The sequence below is a fragment of the Rhinocladiella mackenziei genome (genome assembly GCF_000835555.1).
Source record: "Rhinocladiella mackenziei CBS 650.93 unplaced genomic scaffold supercont1.2, whole genome shotgun sequence".
Taxonomy (NCBI): Eukaryota; Fungi; Ascomycota; class Eurotiomycetes; order Chaetothyriales; family Herpotrichiellaceae; genus Rhinocladiella; species Rhinocladiella mackenziei.
The window spans coordinates 3,366,393-3,385,423 of NW_013550603.1; the positions used below are offsets into that span (position 1 = coordinate 3,366,393).

General features: G+C 51.1%; 6 protein-coding genes across 6 annotated transcripts; 4 read left to right on the forward strand and 2 right to left on the reverse strand.

Moving 5' to 3' along the window:
- Nucleotides 1–1,446: 1,446 nt before the first annotated feature.
- Nucleotides 1,447–3,058, forward strand: Z518_02989 (uncharacterized protein; the record flags this gene model as incomplete). The annotated part of the gene is made up of 2 exons (XM_013420015.1): nucleotides 1,447–1,880; nucleotides 1,936–3,058. 2 exons carry the CDS (start codon nucleotides 1,447–1,449, stop codon nucleotides 3,056–3,058), a joined length of 1,557 nt encoding a protein of 518 aa, XP_013275469.1.
- Nucleotides 3,059–4,303: 1,245 nt separating this feature from the next.
- On the forward strand, nucleotides 4,304–4,765 carry Z518_02990 (uncharacterized protein; the record flags this gene model as incomplete). Its single annotated transcript, XM_013420016.1, has 1 exon — nucleotides 4,304–4,765. The coding sequence occupies one exon, from the start codon at nucleotides 4,304–4,306 to the stop codon at nucleotides 4,763–4,765; it is 462 nt and encodes a 153-aa protein (XP_013275470.1).
- Nucleotides 4,766–5,250: 485 nt separating this feature from the next.
- Nucleotides 5,251–7,614, reverse strand: Z518_02991 (uncharacterized protein; the record flags this gene model as incomplete). Its single annotated transcript, XM_013420017.1, has 3 exons — nucleotides 5,251–5,939; nucleotides 5,989–7,069; nucleotides 7,144–7,614. The coding sequence occupies 3 exons, from the start codon at nucleotides 7,612–7,614 to the stop codon at nucleotides 5,251–5,253; spliced, it is 2,241 nt and encodes a 746-aa protein (XP_013275471.1).
- A 3,156-nt stretch (nucleotides 7,615–10,770) lies between these two features.
- Z518_02992 (potassium/sodium efflux P-type ATPase, fungal-type) lies at nucleotides 10,771–14,174 on the reverse strand (the record flags this gene model as incomplete). The annotated part of the gene is made up of 5 exons (XM_013420018.1): nucleotides 10,771–11,004; nucleotides 11,064–11,831; nucleotides 11,886–13,566; nucleotides 13,621–13,886; nucleotides 13,947–14,174. The coding sequence occupies 5 exons, from the start codon at nucleotides 14,172–14,174 to the stop codon at nucleotides 10,771–10,773; spliced, it is 3,177 nt and encodes a 1,058-aa protein (XP_013275472.1).
- Nucleotides 14,175–15,210: 1,036 nt separating this feature from the next.
- On the forward strand, nucleotides 15,211–15,997 carry Z518_02993 (uncharacterized protein; the record flags this gene model as incomplete). The annotated part of the gene is made up of 2 exons (XM_013420019.1): nucleotides 15,211–15,332; nucleotides 15,385–15,997. 2 exons carry the CDS (start codon nucleotides 15,211–15,213, stop codon nucleotides 15,995–15,997), a joined length of 735 nt encoding a protein of 244 aa, XP_013275473.1.
- A 347-nt stretch (nucleotides 15,998–16,344) lies between these two features.
- On the forward strand, nucleotides 16,345–18,896 carry Z518_02994 (uncharacterized protein; the record flags this gene model as incomplete). The annotated part of the gene is made up of 5 exons (XM_013420020.1): nucleotides 16,345–16,501; nucleotides 16,576–17,287; nucleotides 17,362–17,994; nucleotides 18,051–18,432; nucleotides 18,510–18,896. 5 exons carry the CDS (start codon nucleotides 16,345–16,347, stop codon nucleotides 18,894–18,896), a joined length of 2,271 nt encoding a protein of 756 aa, XP_013275474.1.
- Between the last annotated feature and the right edge of the window lie 135 nt (nucleotides 18,897–19,031).

Below are 19,031 nucleotides of genomic sequence, written 5' to 3' on the forward strand. Positions count from 1 at the left end.
CGTTTCATTTGTCGTCAGGTCACTGCTTGGATCGATACAATATCCAGGCGAGGACGACAGAATGACAACGACGAGGGAAAGGGATCGCACGTGTGGGGGAAAAACCCAGTGATTTGCACAGATATAATGGTGGGGGAGTTTCAACCTCGCCTTTCTTGGCCAGTATCACATGGTCAATTCTGAGAGACCTGAGAGTATGGGCTGAGACAACCGAATTGTGGCTTATCAGGATTGCCGTGTCAGATTTCGAAAGGTCATATGCCGGTCAGTGGTTATATGAGGTTATATGAGGTAAAATGGGAGCGACCAGAGATGAAGAGGTGGACGACCAACTCATAGCAGTGCAGTTTGGAGCTTTTGTGGGGTCTGTCCTCCGACTGGTGCGGGCAGGATCGCGAAAAGAATTCGCGAGACGAAAAAGCGACCAAGAAGAGATCCATCGAGCAGTGTCGCATAGCCAAGCAGAGTTACGACACTCGACGGAAAAATGAGACCGATATACGATGGCGGGGAGGAAGGTAGAAAAATAGAGCCTGACCGGAAATACACGAAGGAATGAAGTGGGTTGGAATGGCCGAGGGTGAATTGTTGGTGAACGTTGACCGCAGCGGCGGCAGAAGGACCTGGACGATCTAGACCACGAGACGGAAGGATTGGTGAATGAGAGATGGAGGTGCGGACGATCTATCTCAAATGACCCCCCATTTACGGAGCATCTCAGGTGTCTGGTGTGGCGGGTGATATCTTTTCGACGGTGTTGACGAGGAACAGGCCAGAGGAAGGGCATCGGGCTGGAAAAACAATTGATCCAATGGGGGAAGTAAGAAGAGACCATGTGGGAGGAAGACGGCGACAACGTGGTGAATTTGGTACAACAATTTAACTCCCCCAGAACTACTAGTAGAGCTCCCAGAACAGCGATAGAAGAAGCACTGCAGCTATATTTCTGCCCGTCCCGCCAACAAGCGTCTAAATGCACTTGCTACTCTTTGCTACGGGCCGCACTGACTCCAGCATTAACCAACTATTTTCTCACGGTTAAAGAGCAACCGTCAACCTCCCCGTTCCGTCAATTCTCATTTTTTTTACCTCCCTCTCTCTTTTTCCTTGGTCACCATCGACCATCCATCGGCCACAAACCGATTCCTCTGTCCTATTTCGAGCTACCCCCAGCGAGCTCTCCAGCCTATCGCTGCCCATCCTCTCTGCCCTCACAAGTCACTGCCGGCCGCCTGCTGACCTCAGCAATTGCAAGCAATCACTCAATCAAAACCCCCAAGTCCGTCATGCAATAGAATCACCTCGGCTTGTCCCACATCTCCCACGCCCTCAAATCCGTACAAGCCTATTCCTGACTTCCCGATTCTGACCCCTCAGCGGGCAGCGGCCAACCCTCTGGTTTCCCACCTGTGGCTGCCCCTCCCGCACCTCAGGCTTGTGCACAACATGCCTGTGAATTCTGTCAAGGGCATCCGACCCTTCCGCAGCAATGACAGAGATATTCCTCTTACCCACGAATCATCCTCTGAAGCTGAACGCGTACCTTTCTTGACGCAGGAACAGGCCTTTCTGAAAAGTCCTGACCTTGAAGATGGGGAATATAGCGACCCATCTGCCGCCAGTACCGACACCGCCAAAATACCCACGGTCACCTGCTCTCCGGCCTCCGAACCGGCCTCTTCCTTTGACCATCTTGCGCCTCGATTTTCCTCCTCCAGATGGCGATGGCCAGACATACTTTCCTTGAATTTGTTTCCTGGTGGCCGTCGCATTGTGGTGCATAAAGACCACATCGTCCGGCGGGGTCCGTTGAACACCTCCCATCGACCCACTGCGTTGAAGAAAGTCCTGCGCTGGCTGGCATTTTCGCTCATGCTGCTGTAAGAAAATATCTGCCACATTGGTGCGGCGAATTGTTCTGACCATTACTCGCAGAGGACTTCTCGAATTCATCGCTCTGCTATGCGGTCTCCTTACTTCCTTCTTTCCCGATGACGCCGACGACGAATTCGATGCCGTGAAATCATCAGGAAGACTTCCCCAAGAGCTCGGTCACTGGCCCACCGATTTCTCCGCCGATATTCATCCTGTCGCTTGCCATTCTCACAATGACTATTGGCGCAAAGAACCACTGTTCTCCGCTCTCGACGCTGGCTGTACCGGTGTCGAGGCTGATGTTTGGCTATACGATTCAGAACTATACGTTGGACATTCAATCGCCAGCTTGACATCCGAGAGAACTCTTCGCAGTCTTTACATTAATCCCCTGGTCAAGATTCTAGAGCAGCAGAATCCTCTGACGTCTTTTCACCCGACTCTGGATGTTCCGCGAAATGGTGTTTTTGACACCAAACCAGCCCAGTCCCTGGTCCTTTTAATCGATTTCAAAAATGAGGGTCACGCAATTTGGCCACATGTCGTCAAGCAACTTGATCCTCTCCGCCGAAAGAATTTCCTGACCTATTTCAATGGCACTAGTGTCGTTGAAGGACCCATCACCGTTGTGGTCACAGGAAATGCTCCGTTCAATGAAGTGGTGGCAAACCAAAACTATCGAGATATCTTCTTCGACGCGCCCTTGGGTTTGATGGAGAAGCTATCCGACACAACTGCGACCGAAAGTGCCCGTCTTGACGGTGGTGATGACGCCCATTACAGCAGCTCAAGGAGGAAAAGGAGTGAAAATCAAGGCCAGGGTCTTTCGGGAGCGGCTCCAACCAATCCGGCCATCTACTCCCCCGCCAATTCCTATTACGCATCTGTCTCTTTCAGCAGCGCTGTTGGTTGGCCCTGGCGTGGTCGTCTCTCGCGCGGGCAAATTGAAAGAATTCGCAAACAAGTCGCCGGAGCCCACGCTCGCGGCCTCAAGGTCAGATACTGGAGCATACCAAGTTGGCCTCGGGGGATGAGGAATTATCTCTGGCGGACACTAGCCAAGGAAGGGGTGGATTATTTGAATGTGGATGATTTACAGTCTGCCACCAAAGGAGATTGGAATTGGGATAAGAAATCCTCCTGGTTCAGTGGACCCTGGAGGTTTTGGTCGTCCTCAAAATGAGTCGGCATGTGGCGGGGAAAAATGATAGACGAGTTACGAAAAACAGAGGGACAAAGGGACTAAGACTGATATGAGGTTATGATTGAAGGAGGAACCGAAGAAACAATGCCCAATAGACACAGGAACTGAAACACGCTGGACGAAGACGAGAAAAATGGATAACGGGAAAATGAGAAAGAGGGCATTTGCATTACAGCCAGCCAGCATGCATACAAATCCTACAGTTTAGGCACGGATACGAGACATGGGCATGGGCATAGCAAGGCGTTCATCCACCATCTGGGAGGGATTTTTTTCCCCGTTCCTATCATGATACTGGAACAAGGACAAGCCAAGGTACAGTGATGGTGATGGCTGTCCTTGACTCACGCCAGATTGGCTTGAGATGAGCATCGTCAGATGAACATCGCACCTGCCGTAGCAGGAGAAGACGACGAAGAGACACGAGAAACAGCATATGATACCCCCGAAGTAAGTTGATGATGTCCATTTACCCAAAATGAAGACTTGGCCCTTTCAAATCCATTGCCTGCTATTCAAAGCATCTCTACATCATAACACAGGTTGCAGGGAAATTTCCCGCTAAATTTGGCGGTCGTTGCCGCCGCTTTTGAAGGCATTCTTCCCTCGATGCCAAGACCACTAACCTTCGCTCCACAGCAGCAACTTCCCCTCGCACACAGCATCAAGGGGTCCAAAAATTGTCCCATTTGCAAAAAGTGAGGGAAACGCCAACTCCTTCTATAAACAGATGCCTTTGGCTGCACAGCCTGAACCATGGCGCCTCAAGAACGTACAGGGAGGGTCCCTTCGGATTTCCTGATACCGCGACCGAGACACAGCGTGTTATTAACCAAATGACTTGCCGCACCGAGTCCCATCTCCCATGTCTTCTCCTCCATTCACTCCGGTCCACCTAGGCCGCATTCAAACCAGCTGCCCGAGAGCACTGTTTCTTTCCCTTTTCTGAGACATTCCTTTTCTGGTCTCGCCATTATTCGTGCAAGTGACTGCTTCATGTCGTCTACAACTCAAGAAGTTGAAGGGGAGAGGGCTTTTGTGGATCCAGCATGGTCGTGCGGAATCTCAATCGGAGACCAATACCCCAATACTCGCCCGAGCATTACCGACGGCATCGCCGACAACTTGTTGAGAAGGGTACTGTAAAGAAGGCACATGCGGACTCCACGAAAAAAAATATTTGGGGAGTGATGAAGAAGTGGACACGGTAAGGGCGTGTACTATATGGACCTACTCGAGGGAGGCATTGCTGATGGCACGACCAGTCATTGTCATTTTCTAGAAGAAGACAGGCTTCGCTTCCTTGTACACGTCACCAAAGAAGATATCATGACCTTCCTCAAGTGGATACTGGACGTTTATCCCAAAGTCCGGAAGAGAAGCACTTTGGATGAATACTGGAGAGTGTGGTGTATGTTGTACCGAAAGTCGGTTGGGAAGAGTTTACATGCTAAAGTCATGGAGGAGGTCCGCGACGTAAGAGCAAAGATGTGTTCATCCGTGCGGGAAAAGCCAGTCATGGACGTAGACGACGTGTTTCTTGTCCTCCATCACTGGGTTCTAGACACATCGGTCTTCCCGGTCGAACGACAACGACTCCAGCTCGCTCTCTTGCTTCTTCTCTCTGCGTACACAGCAACGAGGCCGGCTGCCTTGGTGTACAAGGTGACCGATCGAATTAAATAAAGAGAGCACTACCTTGGATGGGAGAATGATGAGGACAACGATAATGATAAAATGGAACTGGATTGGGAAGATATCAAGACTCTCTACTACTCCCGTTCGGGAATAATTCGGGCCGTCGCTATGGAATCTCAGTCCCGATGTTCGTCTCTCTCTATCCTGGCTCCCCGGACATTCCTTCCCTGCTTCATATTGATGTAGTCGGAGCCTACACTTAGGCCTCCCAACAACCCGCCTTCCGCTACTCTCCCGCCCTCCACCGCCTGACCAACCTCTAATCACCGACTATTCCACTGTCACAGTCTCGAGTCGAGTAGTTTGGCCTTCTAAAGCCACCGCTTCTGCCTGAGGACTTCGACTAGAGGTAACATAGATGCTGAAGTCGTTGCGTCCCGTCCATAGAGGGTCAGTCCAGTCTGTGGCAGCATGATTCTGAGACCTAATTTCCTTGCATACGAAGTTGTATCAAGTCGCCAGTGTCAAGTTAATCAGCTAAGACTCTCCGGAGTATGTCGCGCTAGCGCGTTAGAATCGATCCGCTCCATCTCATCACGACCCTTTGTATCGTGTAGGTAATCATCGATCTTCTTCATGCATTCCCGGAACAGATCTTCCTTCATGGGATCAGCATCTTCCGTCACTTCTTTGTCTTTTTCCTCAAAACTGCTAGACAGGAATACGTCCAAGTCAGACCAGTGAACGGGGTAGAGGATTTCGCGTAGCTGATGTAAACACTTGAGAAACTGTACATCATCGCGATATGGGCGCTCAAAGTAATCAGTTACTGACTCCTTGAAGTCTTCCCGGTGCTTGAACCAATTTCCCTTAGCATTTACAATGTCCATCGGAGTTTTCTTGTTGTCGAGCATCACAAGAGCCAGAGGCTTAACCCGAAAGGCGGCTTCGTTGAGAAAATCGAGCGTTGCTATCCAGATTATGACTGCAAAGAATGATTCCATATCATGACCCAAGGTTCGTCGAGGGATTTGCTTGTCTTTTAGGAGAACTGGCGCCATGAAGGCAGGAGTACCGCTTTTAAAAGCTCTGCTAGATGATGCTCCGTGAGCGTTAAAGCATAAGTTCCAGTCAATCAGTGTACCGCTTCGATCCTTATGCGTAAGGCCACCAGTGAGTACACATCCTTCTATAGGAACTAAGATGTTCTCAATGGAGATATCTATTTAATTGATTAGCACTTAGCACATAAACATTCATACAGTGCTCACCGCCGTGGATGAAACCAAACTTTGGAAGTTTGTACGCCTCGTAGTATGTGATCATAGCATCGCGTATGATTCGCATGAGTGATTCCGGGCCGCGAGTGCGCATGGCTTCCTTCAACGGTACACAATATGACATCAAAACACGGGTAAGACGCCTGCGGACCTCAAGGGGTTCATTAAATTGTTCTCTTTGAATTTTGACTCGGGGTACGAAAGGCTCGCCAACATTGGCACCGGGGGCTAAGGGTTTCGAGGTGTGACTAGAAACGTAGCTTGCCTGCATCTTCACCATGAGGTTCGTATTTGGTGCGGAAAGTGCAACCTCACAGTTTTCAGGGAAGCTGCGGGTCTCTACCTCCAAGCTGCCATCGTCTCTCACTATAGCGCTCTCCAAGGCATAGGGCTGTGGAAGGCCTCGGACGTTTGCTTTGAGAAGAATTTCGAGAACTTCCACCTCCGACGGCGGTGACGATTCCGGTGGAAGTTTCTCTTCCCAGGTGCTTTTCATAACCATCCTCTCCTCGGGAAATTTGGCACCTTGGTCCTCCACCAGCGCGACCCGGATATTTCTGCCGACGAGGCAAGGGCGGTAACATAGCGCACCTTTAGGCAGTTCAGCCCATGTTGTCCCTGCATGACGAATATGAAGCCAGTCTTCTTCTTTTTTGACTGTCGGATCCCTTCCACGGTACCCTGGATTTGCTATAAACCATGTAAGAAAGTCCACCAGAAACTCAGCGTGCTGAATGTTCGTCGCGAAATAGAGAGGTTCGGAGTACACGGCGCAGCCGTGATCAGCGTAGCAGACATAGGCACGAGGTTTTATAAACATGATCCCATAGAGGTGACGGCGGAAAGGTTGATGGTGGAAAACACTCCAGGCACCACGTAGCCACTGTAAGAATTTCTTGGTGACCGCTTCTTGGCTTCGCGTATGCTCGAACAAAAGATCGACATCCGCCCATGTAGGAGAGTCTTCACCAACGTGGAGGACGAAGTCGGGTTTAGAAGGCACCTCCTTACCCTTGTTAGCATCAGGTAGAGTCTTAGTACCGCCATAAAATAGCTTGAGGTCACAAAGGGCCTGGTCACTAAGTCAGCGGAGGACTGAGAGACGTATGAAAGCGCACCCCGAATAGCGCACCCAGAATAACGAACCTCGTCGGAAAGCAACTGGCGCAGTCGACCCCAGAACAGTTGCTCTTCCCAATTACCTTCGCCAACCTTCCGCATAGAGTTGACAGCCAGCCCCTGTTGAGGTTTTGCATCGAAATCGGAAAGATATATCGAACAGAATGTGTCCCACGGGATATTCTTCCTCGTTACTTCAGCCACAATTTGTGCTTCCATGTCCATAGCGTATACCACGGTCCCTTGGTTTATCATGCTGGCATGAGTGACCATGCGCTTAGTGCTGGGTGTCCTGTGGAGTGATGGGCTAACATTTTCAGCACCCTTATCCTGTGGTGAGGATTTCCTCTTGCGGGCTTTCTTCGCGGTGCTGGAGGGTTCGTGAGCTGATGCTCTTCGCTTTTTGGTACCCGAGTCCACGACGCTGTCGGTGTCGGTCGCGTCGATAACTTTCCCTTTTGCCGGTCGGGCCCGGAGACGCCTAGGTTTATCATCCATCGAAAGAGCGGCCTATTCTGGAGCGGATTAGTGGCATCTGGACACGAGGGAAATACTTGGTTATAGGTCGAATTGTTGTCAAAGAACGGTTGCTGTTATTAAGAGGGTGATCAAAGAGATTTGGCTTACAGTTACAAGGTTAGAAAACACGCATTAAGGGGATGATGAGGTGTAAATTGACAGGTGTCGCTAGTGTTTGTTTTCTCCCCAAAGGCGGAGGCGCGGTCCAAACTTCCAAGAAGGAAAGGTTAGCCTGGATCACATGATCTGACCCTACTTTCCCCATTTTTAAAGCGTAGCGTTAGCGAAGATCGATGGTCCCCGACGGCGTCCTGTGCCGTACGATATCGCCCCGTCAGATCCAGTCCATGGCCCATGAAGAATGAGTACGAACACTCGACAGCGGCGACCGCAGCTCAACGACGGCAGCAGCTTGATAACGAAGCAGCTTGATAACGAAGCAGCTTGATAACGACACAACTCGACGATGAAACTCTGCAGTTCGCGGAGCTCCATCGCAAATCTACATGCTGGGAACAAACTGAAACACACACACAAATAAAAAAAAAAGGGGATATGGGATAGGAAAACCATCAGACACGTCGATACCTGACTCGTACTCAGGCCCGAAGCTGGTCCTATCAGCCAGCGGATGTGATATCGTTCTATCGACGTGACAGGACACCCCTAGCTTGCGTGATACGAGGATAGTGGGAGCTAGTGACTGATATGAACGATAGGCCCTGTTAAGACTGATGTGGATAGTTTCGACGAGCTTCGACTGCGGGTGAAGAACCTTGTTAAACTTCGAGAACAGGCACCCTCTTCACGGGCGGTCGGAAGGAGTCCTCGAAGACCTTGTTAAGCTTCGAGTACAGGCACCCCTTCGTGTGGTCCAAGAGAGAAATTGCTCACTGAAAGACACAAGCCATCTGAAGGACATACTGGAAGCTGGGGACACAAGCTTGGTTAGTGAGAGGAGGTCGACCACGCTGCCGGTGCGGGCGTGGTCAAGAGCCCCTCCTGACGAGACATGGACGGCCTAGAGGAGGGAGACCTCGCTAGGTAATGCGAAACGAATGAGACCCGCTGGCGATACCACGGGCGGGAGAACTCGCGGGGCGTGGTGCGTATCGGCGGTGACTGCTGGTCTAGAGAGGGGAGCAGGGAGACCGTCTACGTGGCCCGAGAGGACGGATGCGCATGTCGGTGTGTGAAGAGACAGGAACTGTGTTACCTCACTCGTACTACAGAAACACTCAGGAAAACGCTCTTGATGGCTTGTTTGTTGGCTCGAAAGGGGCAACGGTCTTATAAAGGCGAGGGATTTGGCAGCCGGACATGAAATGAACCGGTGGACAACGGAGGTAGCGCGCAGAAATTGGCTAGTCCCCAGCCCGCACAGAGTGTATGAAATCCTGGGTGGGCCGTGGATTGGATCCGATAGGGTCAGCCAATTAGAGCACGTGATTAGGAGTCGGATTATAGATTTTCCGGGATACGAGGGCACTCTACCCACTCCTGGATGGATCGTGGATTGGATCCGATGGGGTCAGCACAGTATTACATAATACTCGTATTATAGATTTTCCGGAGCAGGGAGGCTCGGCTAATCACGTGATACGAGGTGCCCCTGGGGGTTGGCCCGTGGACTGGATCCGATGGGGCTAGTCAATCAGAGCAAAGGATTTGGTAGTTGCCGGACTATTGATTTTCCGGATCCCGAGGGGGTTGCCAATCACGTGATGCAAGGGCTTGGCAAATATAGAAGCTACGCTTTTATCTCCAGTGGAATATCCTGTCCGCGGCCCCTAGTGAATTCTCATGGCGTAACCGCGTGGTAGAAATCGAGCGCCTCAAACGACGCGATTCTGAGGGATACCGAAGAGGGTCATGTTGGCCAATCACGTGGCACGAGGCTTGGCGACGCCACGTGAGGAAGTTGTCTTAGCAATGTTGCATCCTTCTCAGAGTTGCTCTCTTGTTAGAAAAACAATAAAGTGGGCCGAAACGGGCTGCGTCGAGGGTGCAGAGGCCGTAAGGATCGAGATTTGAGAAAGTGCTCTGGAGAGGCGAGGCAGATTTGGAAGGAGGGGGGCTGATGCGGCAGGAGAGGCTTCAGGCGGTGCTGTGTGACGCACGATGAGTGCATCAACGCGACAAGGAGGAAGGGTTCTTGTAGACGTCAAAAGCGGCGGCGCCAAGCCTGCGACTAGACCCAAGACGGCCGGGCCGCCTAAATCGAAGGCGGATTTCCCGGTCAACATCTTTGCATTTTGAGTTTTGGTCTTCGATCCTTGTGTCACAGCCCGTCTCCTCCTTGTTTTGCTGGACCACACTGTACCACCTCTCTTTCTGGATACAATACTTTTTTCTTTACGGTTCAAAACTCTCCATTTCGAACAGCACTCGCATTTCACTCTTTAGGTATTATAATATAAAAAAAAAAAAATTCTATCTCTCTTGGAACCGTGCAGTGGGCCCGTGCAGTGGACCCGAAGAAAACAAGGAATCGAGTGTCTAGTGTCTTGGTGGCTGAGATGTTCCTCTCCTTATATCTTTCGGCTACGGGATGATCGAGAGCGGCCATTGGTGGCTTGCCGGATTGTGCTTCTCCCGTGGGCCTGTATTGTTGATGACGTTTCTCCATATAAAGATAAGTGAACTTCGCATCGGAGCCGGAGGCGTAGACAAGGACAAGGTAACAGAAACCAGAACGAGAACCGGCGAAATCAAAGAGAATGACTTCACGTGCACCGGCAAGTGCTATTTTTTTTATTATGTCGTCGGGCCCTTGACTGCTACTTTGATCTGATTCATAGGGTATTGTTACTCTTATATCGTCTTGCGAAATGAGGCGACGTTGATATATCGGCAAGGCTTTGTCTGTCACGTCATATCTCATGCCATATCGATGCGGCAGGACGACATTCGAAAGTTGTTTTGTGTTTGTTCCATTTCGGGACCGGACTGTCTTCTCGATCATGATCCGTCGTTGATTTTGGGGAAGAGCGGACGTCAGAGAACCGGCCTTGGTTTGGCTAGTGGGAGTACATGCCCATATCTTTGTTTCTTGTTTTGAACACGGTAGCTTCAGAGTGCAATCAATCGTTGGCTTACCCGATCTTGGGGCTGAATTCACACCGTGCATCAAATCTAGTTCTTCCCAATTCCTTCTTCTTCACTGCTACTGTCTTGCATGAAGCTGCCAAAGGCTCGCTTCTCCAGATCTTCGGGCCGGCTACCTGTCTTGGCCGCACGGCGTCTAAAATAGACTCGCTTACCCCATTTCCAGGTCTCGGCACCGAGGAAGAACAAGGCCGCTTGAACGAAGACGATACCCCATTCCCAGGAGATTCCGGTATGTTTGAAGACATCGTGGTTGATGACCTAGAATCCATGTCAGTGATCGCTCACGGTAGGACGGGAGAATGGGCTGTAAGACTTACCGGAATGTAAAGTGTCGGGAAGATCGTGACAAAGCCTGCGATGATAGCCCAGAAGAGGAACTTGTTGCGCCACACGTCGAATATCCATTGTGTGAAGTATCGCTTACTTCCAGGCTGCATCCGGAAAAAGCTTCTTCTCATATCAACCATTTCCCATGCAAGGAACAAGGCGAACCAAGTCAAACTAACGAATGTAGTTGCACGAGCCCGGAAAACCGTGTCGCATTGCTCCGAGTATGAGTCATTGCAGTTGGACCCGAGATTCCCTTCGCCAAAACCGTACACGACGAGGAGGAACGACGATAGACATAATGCGCTCATCCATAGACCGTACGCTAGCATATCGAACATGACTTCCAGTGTGAATACCCCGCGCTTGAGATTCTGTGGTGGCCGTTCCAGAATATCAGGGCTGGCAACTTCCATGCCCAAACCCATATCCGGCATACCGGACGTGATCATAATCACCCACAGGATTTCCACCGGGGCTAGCGGGAACACAGACAAGCCAGAGGCATCCTTGAAAGCCAGGCCTATAAGCAAGGTGCACGCCTGGGCGATGTTTTCGGCGAGCAAGTGCAAGACAAATTTTTGAATATTGTCGAACATGCGGCGCCCTTCTTCAATGGCATTTAGGATCGAGGCGAAGTTGTCGTCGGTCAGCACGATATCTGAGGCGTCTTTGGCTACGTCGGATCCAGCCATACCCATCGCGATACCGACATCGGCGATCTTCAAGGACGGTGAATCGTTGACTCCGTCACCAGTCTGAGGTCCTTCTTAGCTGTGCTCCTTCGGAAAGATGTGTGGTATTCAACTTACCATGGCCATAAAGGCGTTTCGTCGACGCAAAGCCTCAATCATTCGAACCTTGGTATTGGGAGCGCATCGGGCAATCACCAGAGGAAGCACCGGTAGTTGATCCAATTCGTCGTCTGTGTGGCGATCGAATTCTTGGGCCGTCATTACCATGCTCTTGGCCACTGGGGCGCTCACTTTGGACATGTCTGGCAAGATGCCGACTTGAACGGCAATGGCACGAGCAGTACCAGCATGGTCTCCTGTCAACATGTGGACTTTGATCCCAGCCCGGTGACACCTCTTGACGGCATTTGCAGACTCAGGGCGAGGAGGATCATACAAGCCAATCAGACCGCGGAAGACAAGGTTTCGCTCGACTTCCTCCCGAGGAGGTGGTCCATCTCGACTTGCTCTTCGACCGCTTCGTGGATCGTAAGGACGGCTAGCGAGGGCTAAAACGCGAAGACCTTGAGATGCTAGAGCTTCCATGTTCCGGAGAATGATCTGCATCTTGTTGTCATCGAGTTCGACCTCGGCTTCATCTTCCACAGACCATCTGAGAGTGACGCATTGGTCCAGAATGCGCTCGACGGCACCTTTGGTGTAGACCATTTGATCTTTCGATTCGGTGTCCTCAAAGATGACTGACATTCGTTTCACGTCCGAGTCAAAAGGATATTCGCTGACTTGCTTGAAACGAGGCTTCTCCCCGTCAAGAAATTTGGAGCGGTTGAAATCGAATCGCGAAGCAAACACTTGGAGGGCAATCTCTGTCGGGTCGCCTCGAGCATGCCAGACACCTTCCTTGTTGGAATGTACGTGAGCCAGGTTGGCGAGTGAAGCAACGCTCAGGAATGCTGTCAGCTCCGGATTGTCTTTCGTCACGGCGCTGTATTCAGCAATCCTCTCTTCGCCGGCCTTCTCCCCATCTTCAGGTTTTCCGGGATAGTGCGTGAGGTCCCCCAGAGTGGGATTGAATGGTTCGTTCGACACGCCGATTGAATATACACCTCGGCTTGGAATCCAGCACTTTCGAGCCACCATCTTTCCTTGAGTCAAAGTGCCAGTCTTGTCCGAGCAAATGTCTGTAACTCCACCGAGCGCTTCAAGAGCATCCATTTTCCGAACAATAACGTGGCGTTTCACCATCCTCTTCGTACCAACGGCCATCGTAATGGTGAGCACGACGATAAGTGAAGCCGGAATCATAGATAGACCGGTCGCCACAGCATAGATGATAACCTCGGAGTTATTTGAGAACTCATTTGCCGCCAGGACGATGATCGCGCAAACCACCGCAATTCCGAAGAGAAGCATTGCAAGTCGGGAGAGCTTTTTTTGCAACGGGGTTCCAACATTGACACCAAGGAATCGGCCAACAGCATCGGCGAATGTCATTGTCCAGGACTCTGCATATCGGAGGGGATGTGCCGAGCCGTCCGCACGACGTTTGACGGGTCGAACTTTAGAAGTGCCTTTCCTGAGAGCCGCAGCAATTGATCCGATTTCTGTATACATCCCAGTTGCGTACACAATACCACGCGCCCGTCCCTTTGTGACCGTCGATGAGCTATAAGCCACATTGAGTCTATCTCCTGGTCCCGTTTCTGGATCGAAAACGGCTTCCTCGTCTTTTGCAATTGGGAGGGATTCTCCAGTCAATAAAGCTTCATCAGTCTCGAAATTAAGTGATTCCAGCAGTCTGGCGCGAAACTTAGCCGCCAATTCAAAGTATGTCACTCAGAACAGGAGTTACCTTAAATCTGCTGGAACAGTGTCACCAAGCTTTAGTTCCACAATATCCCCGGGGACCAATTCAGCGGTTGGAACGTTAATGGTTTCGCCTCCCCGAACGACATTGGCGGTGGGAGAACTAAGGGAGCGCAGAGAGTCCATGGTCTTTTCGGCGTTGAATTCCTGGAAGAATCCCACGACAATATTGAGGGAAATGACCCCGGCCACCACACCTCCTTCAATCCATGATTTGATACCAAACGAGACGGCCATCGCCATGATCAAGACCTGACCGACAATTAGCGACTATTCCATTTGGGAGGTTGGGGGGAGAATCAAGAAACACACCAGCATCATGGCATTGGCCACCTGTCGAAGCAAGATCTTCAGAGGTTGCACGCCGGGGCCGTCATCCAATTCGTTTCTACCATATTCACCCAGTCTTGATTGAGCTTCAGCTGGTGACAATCCGTCAACTGAGGCAGTGCGGAGTTCCTCGACGATGACATCTCGCTCAAGAGCATGGGCGGGTTTAGAAAGGGGCTTGTTTGATTGCCCAGATACGTGGTTCTCCATCGTGAGGACCGTAGCCGCGCGTTCAAGGCCGACCAAGTGCAATGAAGAGAGAAAAAGAATTTATCATGGAAGAGGACGGGGCCACAATATGTACCATGTGTCCTAGGCCGTTCCGGAACCTTAGTTATCGGTGAGATAGTTTTATCGGTTTGACACCAGTCACGGTCGTGGGTCTCTGAGTGGGACATGATGAAGAATGCCTGGATCTGGTTGCCCATTGAAAGAGATAATCCCTGCGTATAGCAGGAGCAAGCCTGAGAAGTCTTGGACCCCTCATCCCACCAGGCCAACAGAAATTTGGAATGGCCATTGGGTAAAAGACGACATGGCGAGCTTCAGATCAATAGGATTGACTCAATCTTGGCTCCGGGTGGGCTTCAAAAACCCAGTGCCAAGCTCAACGCCCAGATCCGTCTCCCCGAGCGGGATGGACTGTGCCCGTCGAGGTGGGAGGGCTAGAAACCCAGCTTTTTCCATGGGGAAATTTTCAGAGCTTTGGGAGGAAAAAAGTTTTGTATATAAAGTTCCATATAGACTACTCCTTTCATCGAGGCTGTGTCTTCTGATATTGTCAGTGGAAGGATTTGGCATTTGAGACTTGGGTGCGATGTGCAAAGGACGTAATGCCAGCGGCTGCAGTAGTGGTCTTGGCCCGCCACAAGGGAGGCGGAGACGATGTCTTGGCGTATCAGTTGTCTGGCCCGCCTTTCCGGCCCCTTGGGGCCTGACGTATATCGAAGACACTGGGCACAAAGTCCTCAACGGATCAAGCGAGCGCCTGTGTATTCTTAGGTAGCAATTGTTCCGCGTTGCGAGAAGGAAGTTTGAATATATGGCACGTTGTGGATTTGCCGACCATGCCATTTTTACTCCACCCTATCCAACCGGGCAAGAACCGTCGTACGCAGGAAAATTCTCCGCACATCTTTCTTTCAGATCTACGACCTTTAGTGTTTCATATTCCGTCCGCGACGGTTAGAGCATCGAATATTTTGATGAGATATAAGCTCGACCGTGCCGGCGTCGTATCCCTTGCATGGCATCCACCGAACCCCCGCCTGATGACGACGGCAAGAACTCCACCAATGGAGGAAATCTGAGTCCGGCAGTGTTCTTTCTCATCGTTGTTGGCGCAATAATCTTCGGTCTCAATCTGCTGTATGGACCCGTCGTCCTCGAAGTCAAGTAACACATTCTGACGCCTCAACAGCAGGATCCTTGTCAAGAGGAAAATTCGAGCGAGAGACGCTTCACATCGACTTCAAGGCAGGCAGCCTGGCCAGGACGATGTTGAAGAGCAGAACACGACCGACAGGTCTCGAGGAGCGAGAAAGCCTCCCAAAATAAGGAGGATTCGGATTCAGGAACTCGACGAAATCGCTCCGAGGATGAGTTATGGAGATTGGAAAGCGACTGCGCGACTGAAGGGTTCCGAGAAGACAGGAAGCAGAAGAGAACAGTGCGAAGGGGGTCAGGGAGATACTCCAGTCGACTACCCTGGACGGCAAGTTAGCCTGGAATTGCCACCTCTTCGGTCGTCGGTGGATATCACCGAAGGACCAGGCCAGAAGGGTTTGAAAGAATTAGCCAGAGTTATATCAAATGGAAAGGACGATGGCGAGAGCGACGGGAAAGGATTTCACGACGATGAAGACCAATGTGTGATATGTACAGACTCTTTCCATCCCAAGAATCAAGTGAGGGTGCTGCAATGTGGGCATTTGTTTCATGCCAAATGTGTAGAAAAGTGGTTGACGTCGGTTCGGGCGAATTGTCCAGTGTGTAAATCAGAGGTCGAGGATATGCCCACCTGCGGTCAGTAATGTTGAGAAATTAGCCGCTTCTTGGTTTCTTGTCGTCATAAATGCAAGCCGTGGTCTCTTTTCGTGTTCCCATGGCTGTCTAGCCTGGAGAGTAAATTGTTTTGCGGATAGTAAAAAGCCACGAGCAGGAGGTATGCTCGGAGGCAGTCTGACTACAGCCACTTGGAGCGTGAACGCCCATTTGTCCACGTGACTTCCGCCACGTGCGCTGGCGGCAGGCATTTGAGCCGAGCTTCATCACCACCTTAGGCTCAACGTCCCTCCTTTTGGTCTCTCGCTTCGATAACTACGATACGATCTGATATCCCAGAAAACGACTCCCCTCCAAATGCCGCCCGCTCACCCTGATGGCCGGAGAATCGCAGCAAAGAAACGGAGATACTCCTAGACCATACCGAAAGGGATATCATCGAAGAGCGCCCCGTGCCTGTGACGAATGTCGGCTTCGAAAGATCAAATGTGATGGCGCACAACCTTGCAACCCCTGCTCAATCTCTCGAAATGGTAAGAAGGATTGCATCTAGAAATGCTCTGGGTGGGGCCCCGAAGCGCAGATCTCGAATGCTGACCTAACAAAGCTTGCTCATACGAATCCGGAGGCAGGCCACGACAGACTCCAACGCAAAGAATTCGGACGCTGGAAGCGTGTCTGCGATCGGTCCGCTCATCGATCGAAAACCTCAAGGCTCAGAACTCAGCCAATCAGGCCGCCGATCTCGACTCGGTGCTCAAAACGCTTGATCTTTCACTGCCCACGTCATCCGACGCTGGATCCAGCTCCGACGACGAAGGCGGGAAAGGTTCTCGATTGAATAGTATGATGGGAGGGTCCGGTCGGAGCATCGCCCACGGTCCATGGCACACCAGTTTCTATGGCTCTTATTCGGGAGTCTCTTTCATCCTCCGTACTCTTGAGCTTTTTCGGAGGGTGCCGGACAATCCAGCCATGATGTCTGAAACCCACAATCTTCTGACTAATTTATTCAACGCCCCGGTTCCGAATTCCGCAGCAATCACCCATAATCAATCTATTTTTCAGAGTCTCCCCAGTCTGCCTACCACTTTGAGTCTCCTTGACGTGGTTTTTACCAGGTGTCATCCCTTCATCCAGTTCCTTCACGAGGTCGACTTCCGAGACATGGTCCACCGTCTCTATGGCGAATCGGCACTTCAATTTGGTGCTTCCAGTCAAAATTTCATGCCACTCTTTCACGCCGTCCTGGGTATAGGCCTGCTATTCGACATTCGATCTCGCAAACAACATGGATGCGAAGAGACTGCAAACGAAGCGTAAGTCTCAGCCCACCTACTTGCCACGGCAACAGAAATGAATGAACCGTGAAGCTGATCGACAATCTCAAAAGAGCAAGACATTTCTTCCTGGCACGTAGAGATCTTGACATCGCTCAATGCGCCGATCTCATTTCATTGCAAACACTGCTGTGTCTCATCACGTTTTTGGTATCGACGTCACGCCTGACAGCTGCCCACTCCTACATTGGCATCGCCAGTTCTTCAGCCATGAGACTGGGTCTGCACAAGCACATTGAGGGAGATGTCCCGTTGTCCACGGCACAACGAGATACGAGGACTCGAGTGTTTCTGGCTGTCCTCCAATTTGACACGTACGTGAGCCTCGTCCTAGATGTACCGGCGTTCATCAATCTCGACTTCATCGAACCTCCGATCATGAATGATCTCCGCCCCATCTCTGGCGGTAACGGCAAGTCACTCTGTCCATCCACCGCCGACGCCGCTTCGGAAACTCGTGCCAAATTTTCCGCGTCCGCAAAGCACCTGGAGCTTCTGCTCCTGACAGCCACCGGCTTTCGAACCACTTTTGTCCGAGAAATTCAAAAGGGCAAAAAAGGCAAAGAACACGACGTCACCACTGTCGACATCAAGAAATTGGCTGACGTTGAAGATGAGTTTCGAAAGTGGGCTAAAGCCTTGTCCAGTTTGCCCGCCATGCCTCAAAAGCCTGAGACCTCAGCAATGTAGGATCTTCTTCCCATTTTCCGCTCTTGTTCCTGCCAATTGACGAATGTAACAGCCTAAGACACGAACTCGAAATGGCCTTCTACTTCGGCCAATTGGTTCTTTTCCAGCCGTTCTTGCACTATCTCGTCCAAATGGCCAATGGCACTGCCATCACGAGGACTCAATCACAACATGCATTGGCGTGTATGAAAGTCGCAGCCACGACCATCACTCGATCCGAGGCCATGCATCAGCGAGGCCTGCTATGCCCTGCATCGTGGAGTACCATCTATACTCTTTTCCTGGCGGTGATGTGTCTTCTCTTTCTCATTGCCACGCACAATGGTACAGCTCGGCCGAGTGAGGCGTGGAGAAAGGGCGAACTTGGCATCAGGCTTTTGGCTGCAATGCGCTGTTTCGACAATGGCGCCGTCAAATGCCTTCTGATCATAAAGGTATGCAAGACCTTTCAATCCGACCGCCCTCGCAATTGCGTTGTATCCGATGATAACTTTCTCTTCCCCCACCAAAGATGCTCATCAGACGGCTTTCCCACACCGTTCAATTCGACGTAGACCAAATCGTGGCGTCTACCGAAAGTCAATGCCCTTGTGGATCGTCGGGATTAATTCCAGCCGCCAAACCAGTACCAATTGACCGATACATGTCGAGAGAGCGCGTAGAGATACCGATTTTAGGCAACGGATACATGACACCCACACCCGGCACGCCTCTAGACACGCGTTCTTTGCCTCCAATTTGGAGTCCAGCTGGACTGGAACCTCCTCGTCTCCATTCCTGGTATGCCGCGGGAGGTCAAGATTCGCTCTTGCACGATGCCGATTCCGTGCTGGCTGAGGCACAGGCGCTATCATTGACGTTACCTATCGACAATCTCGACTTATTTGGCAGTGTATGATGGAGGAATAATGAGAAAGGACGGAAAGTTGTTGCTCTTGAAAATGTCATTTGAGCTCGTTTCAGAATTGCCTCTATCCTTCAATTGCTGGAGCTGGAACGTGTGTCTACCTCATAATATGGAACGTTGCTCGGA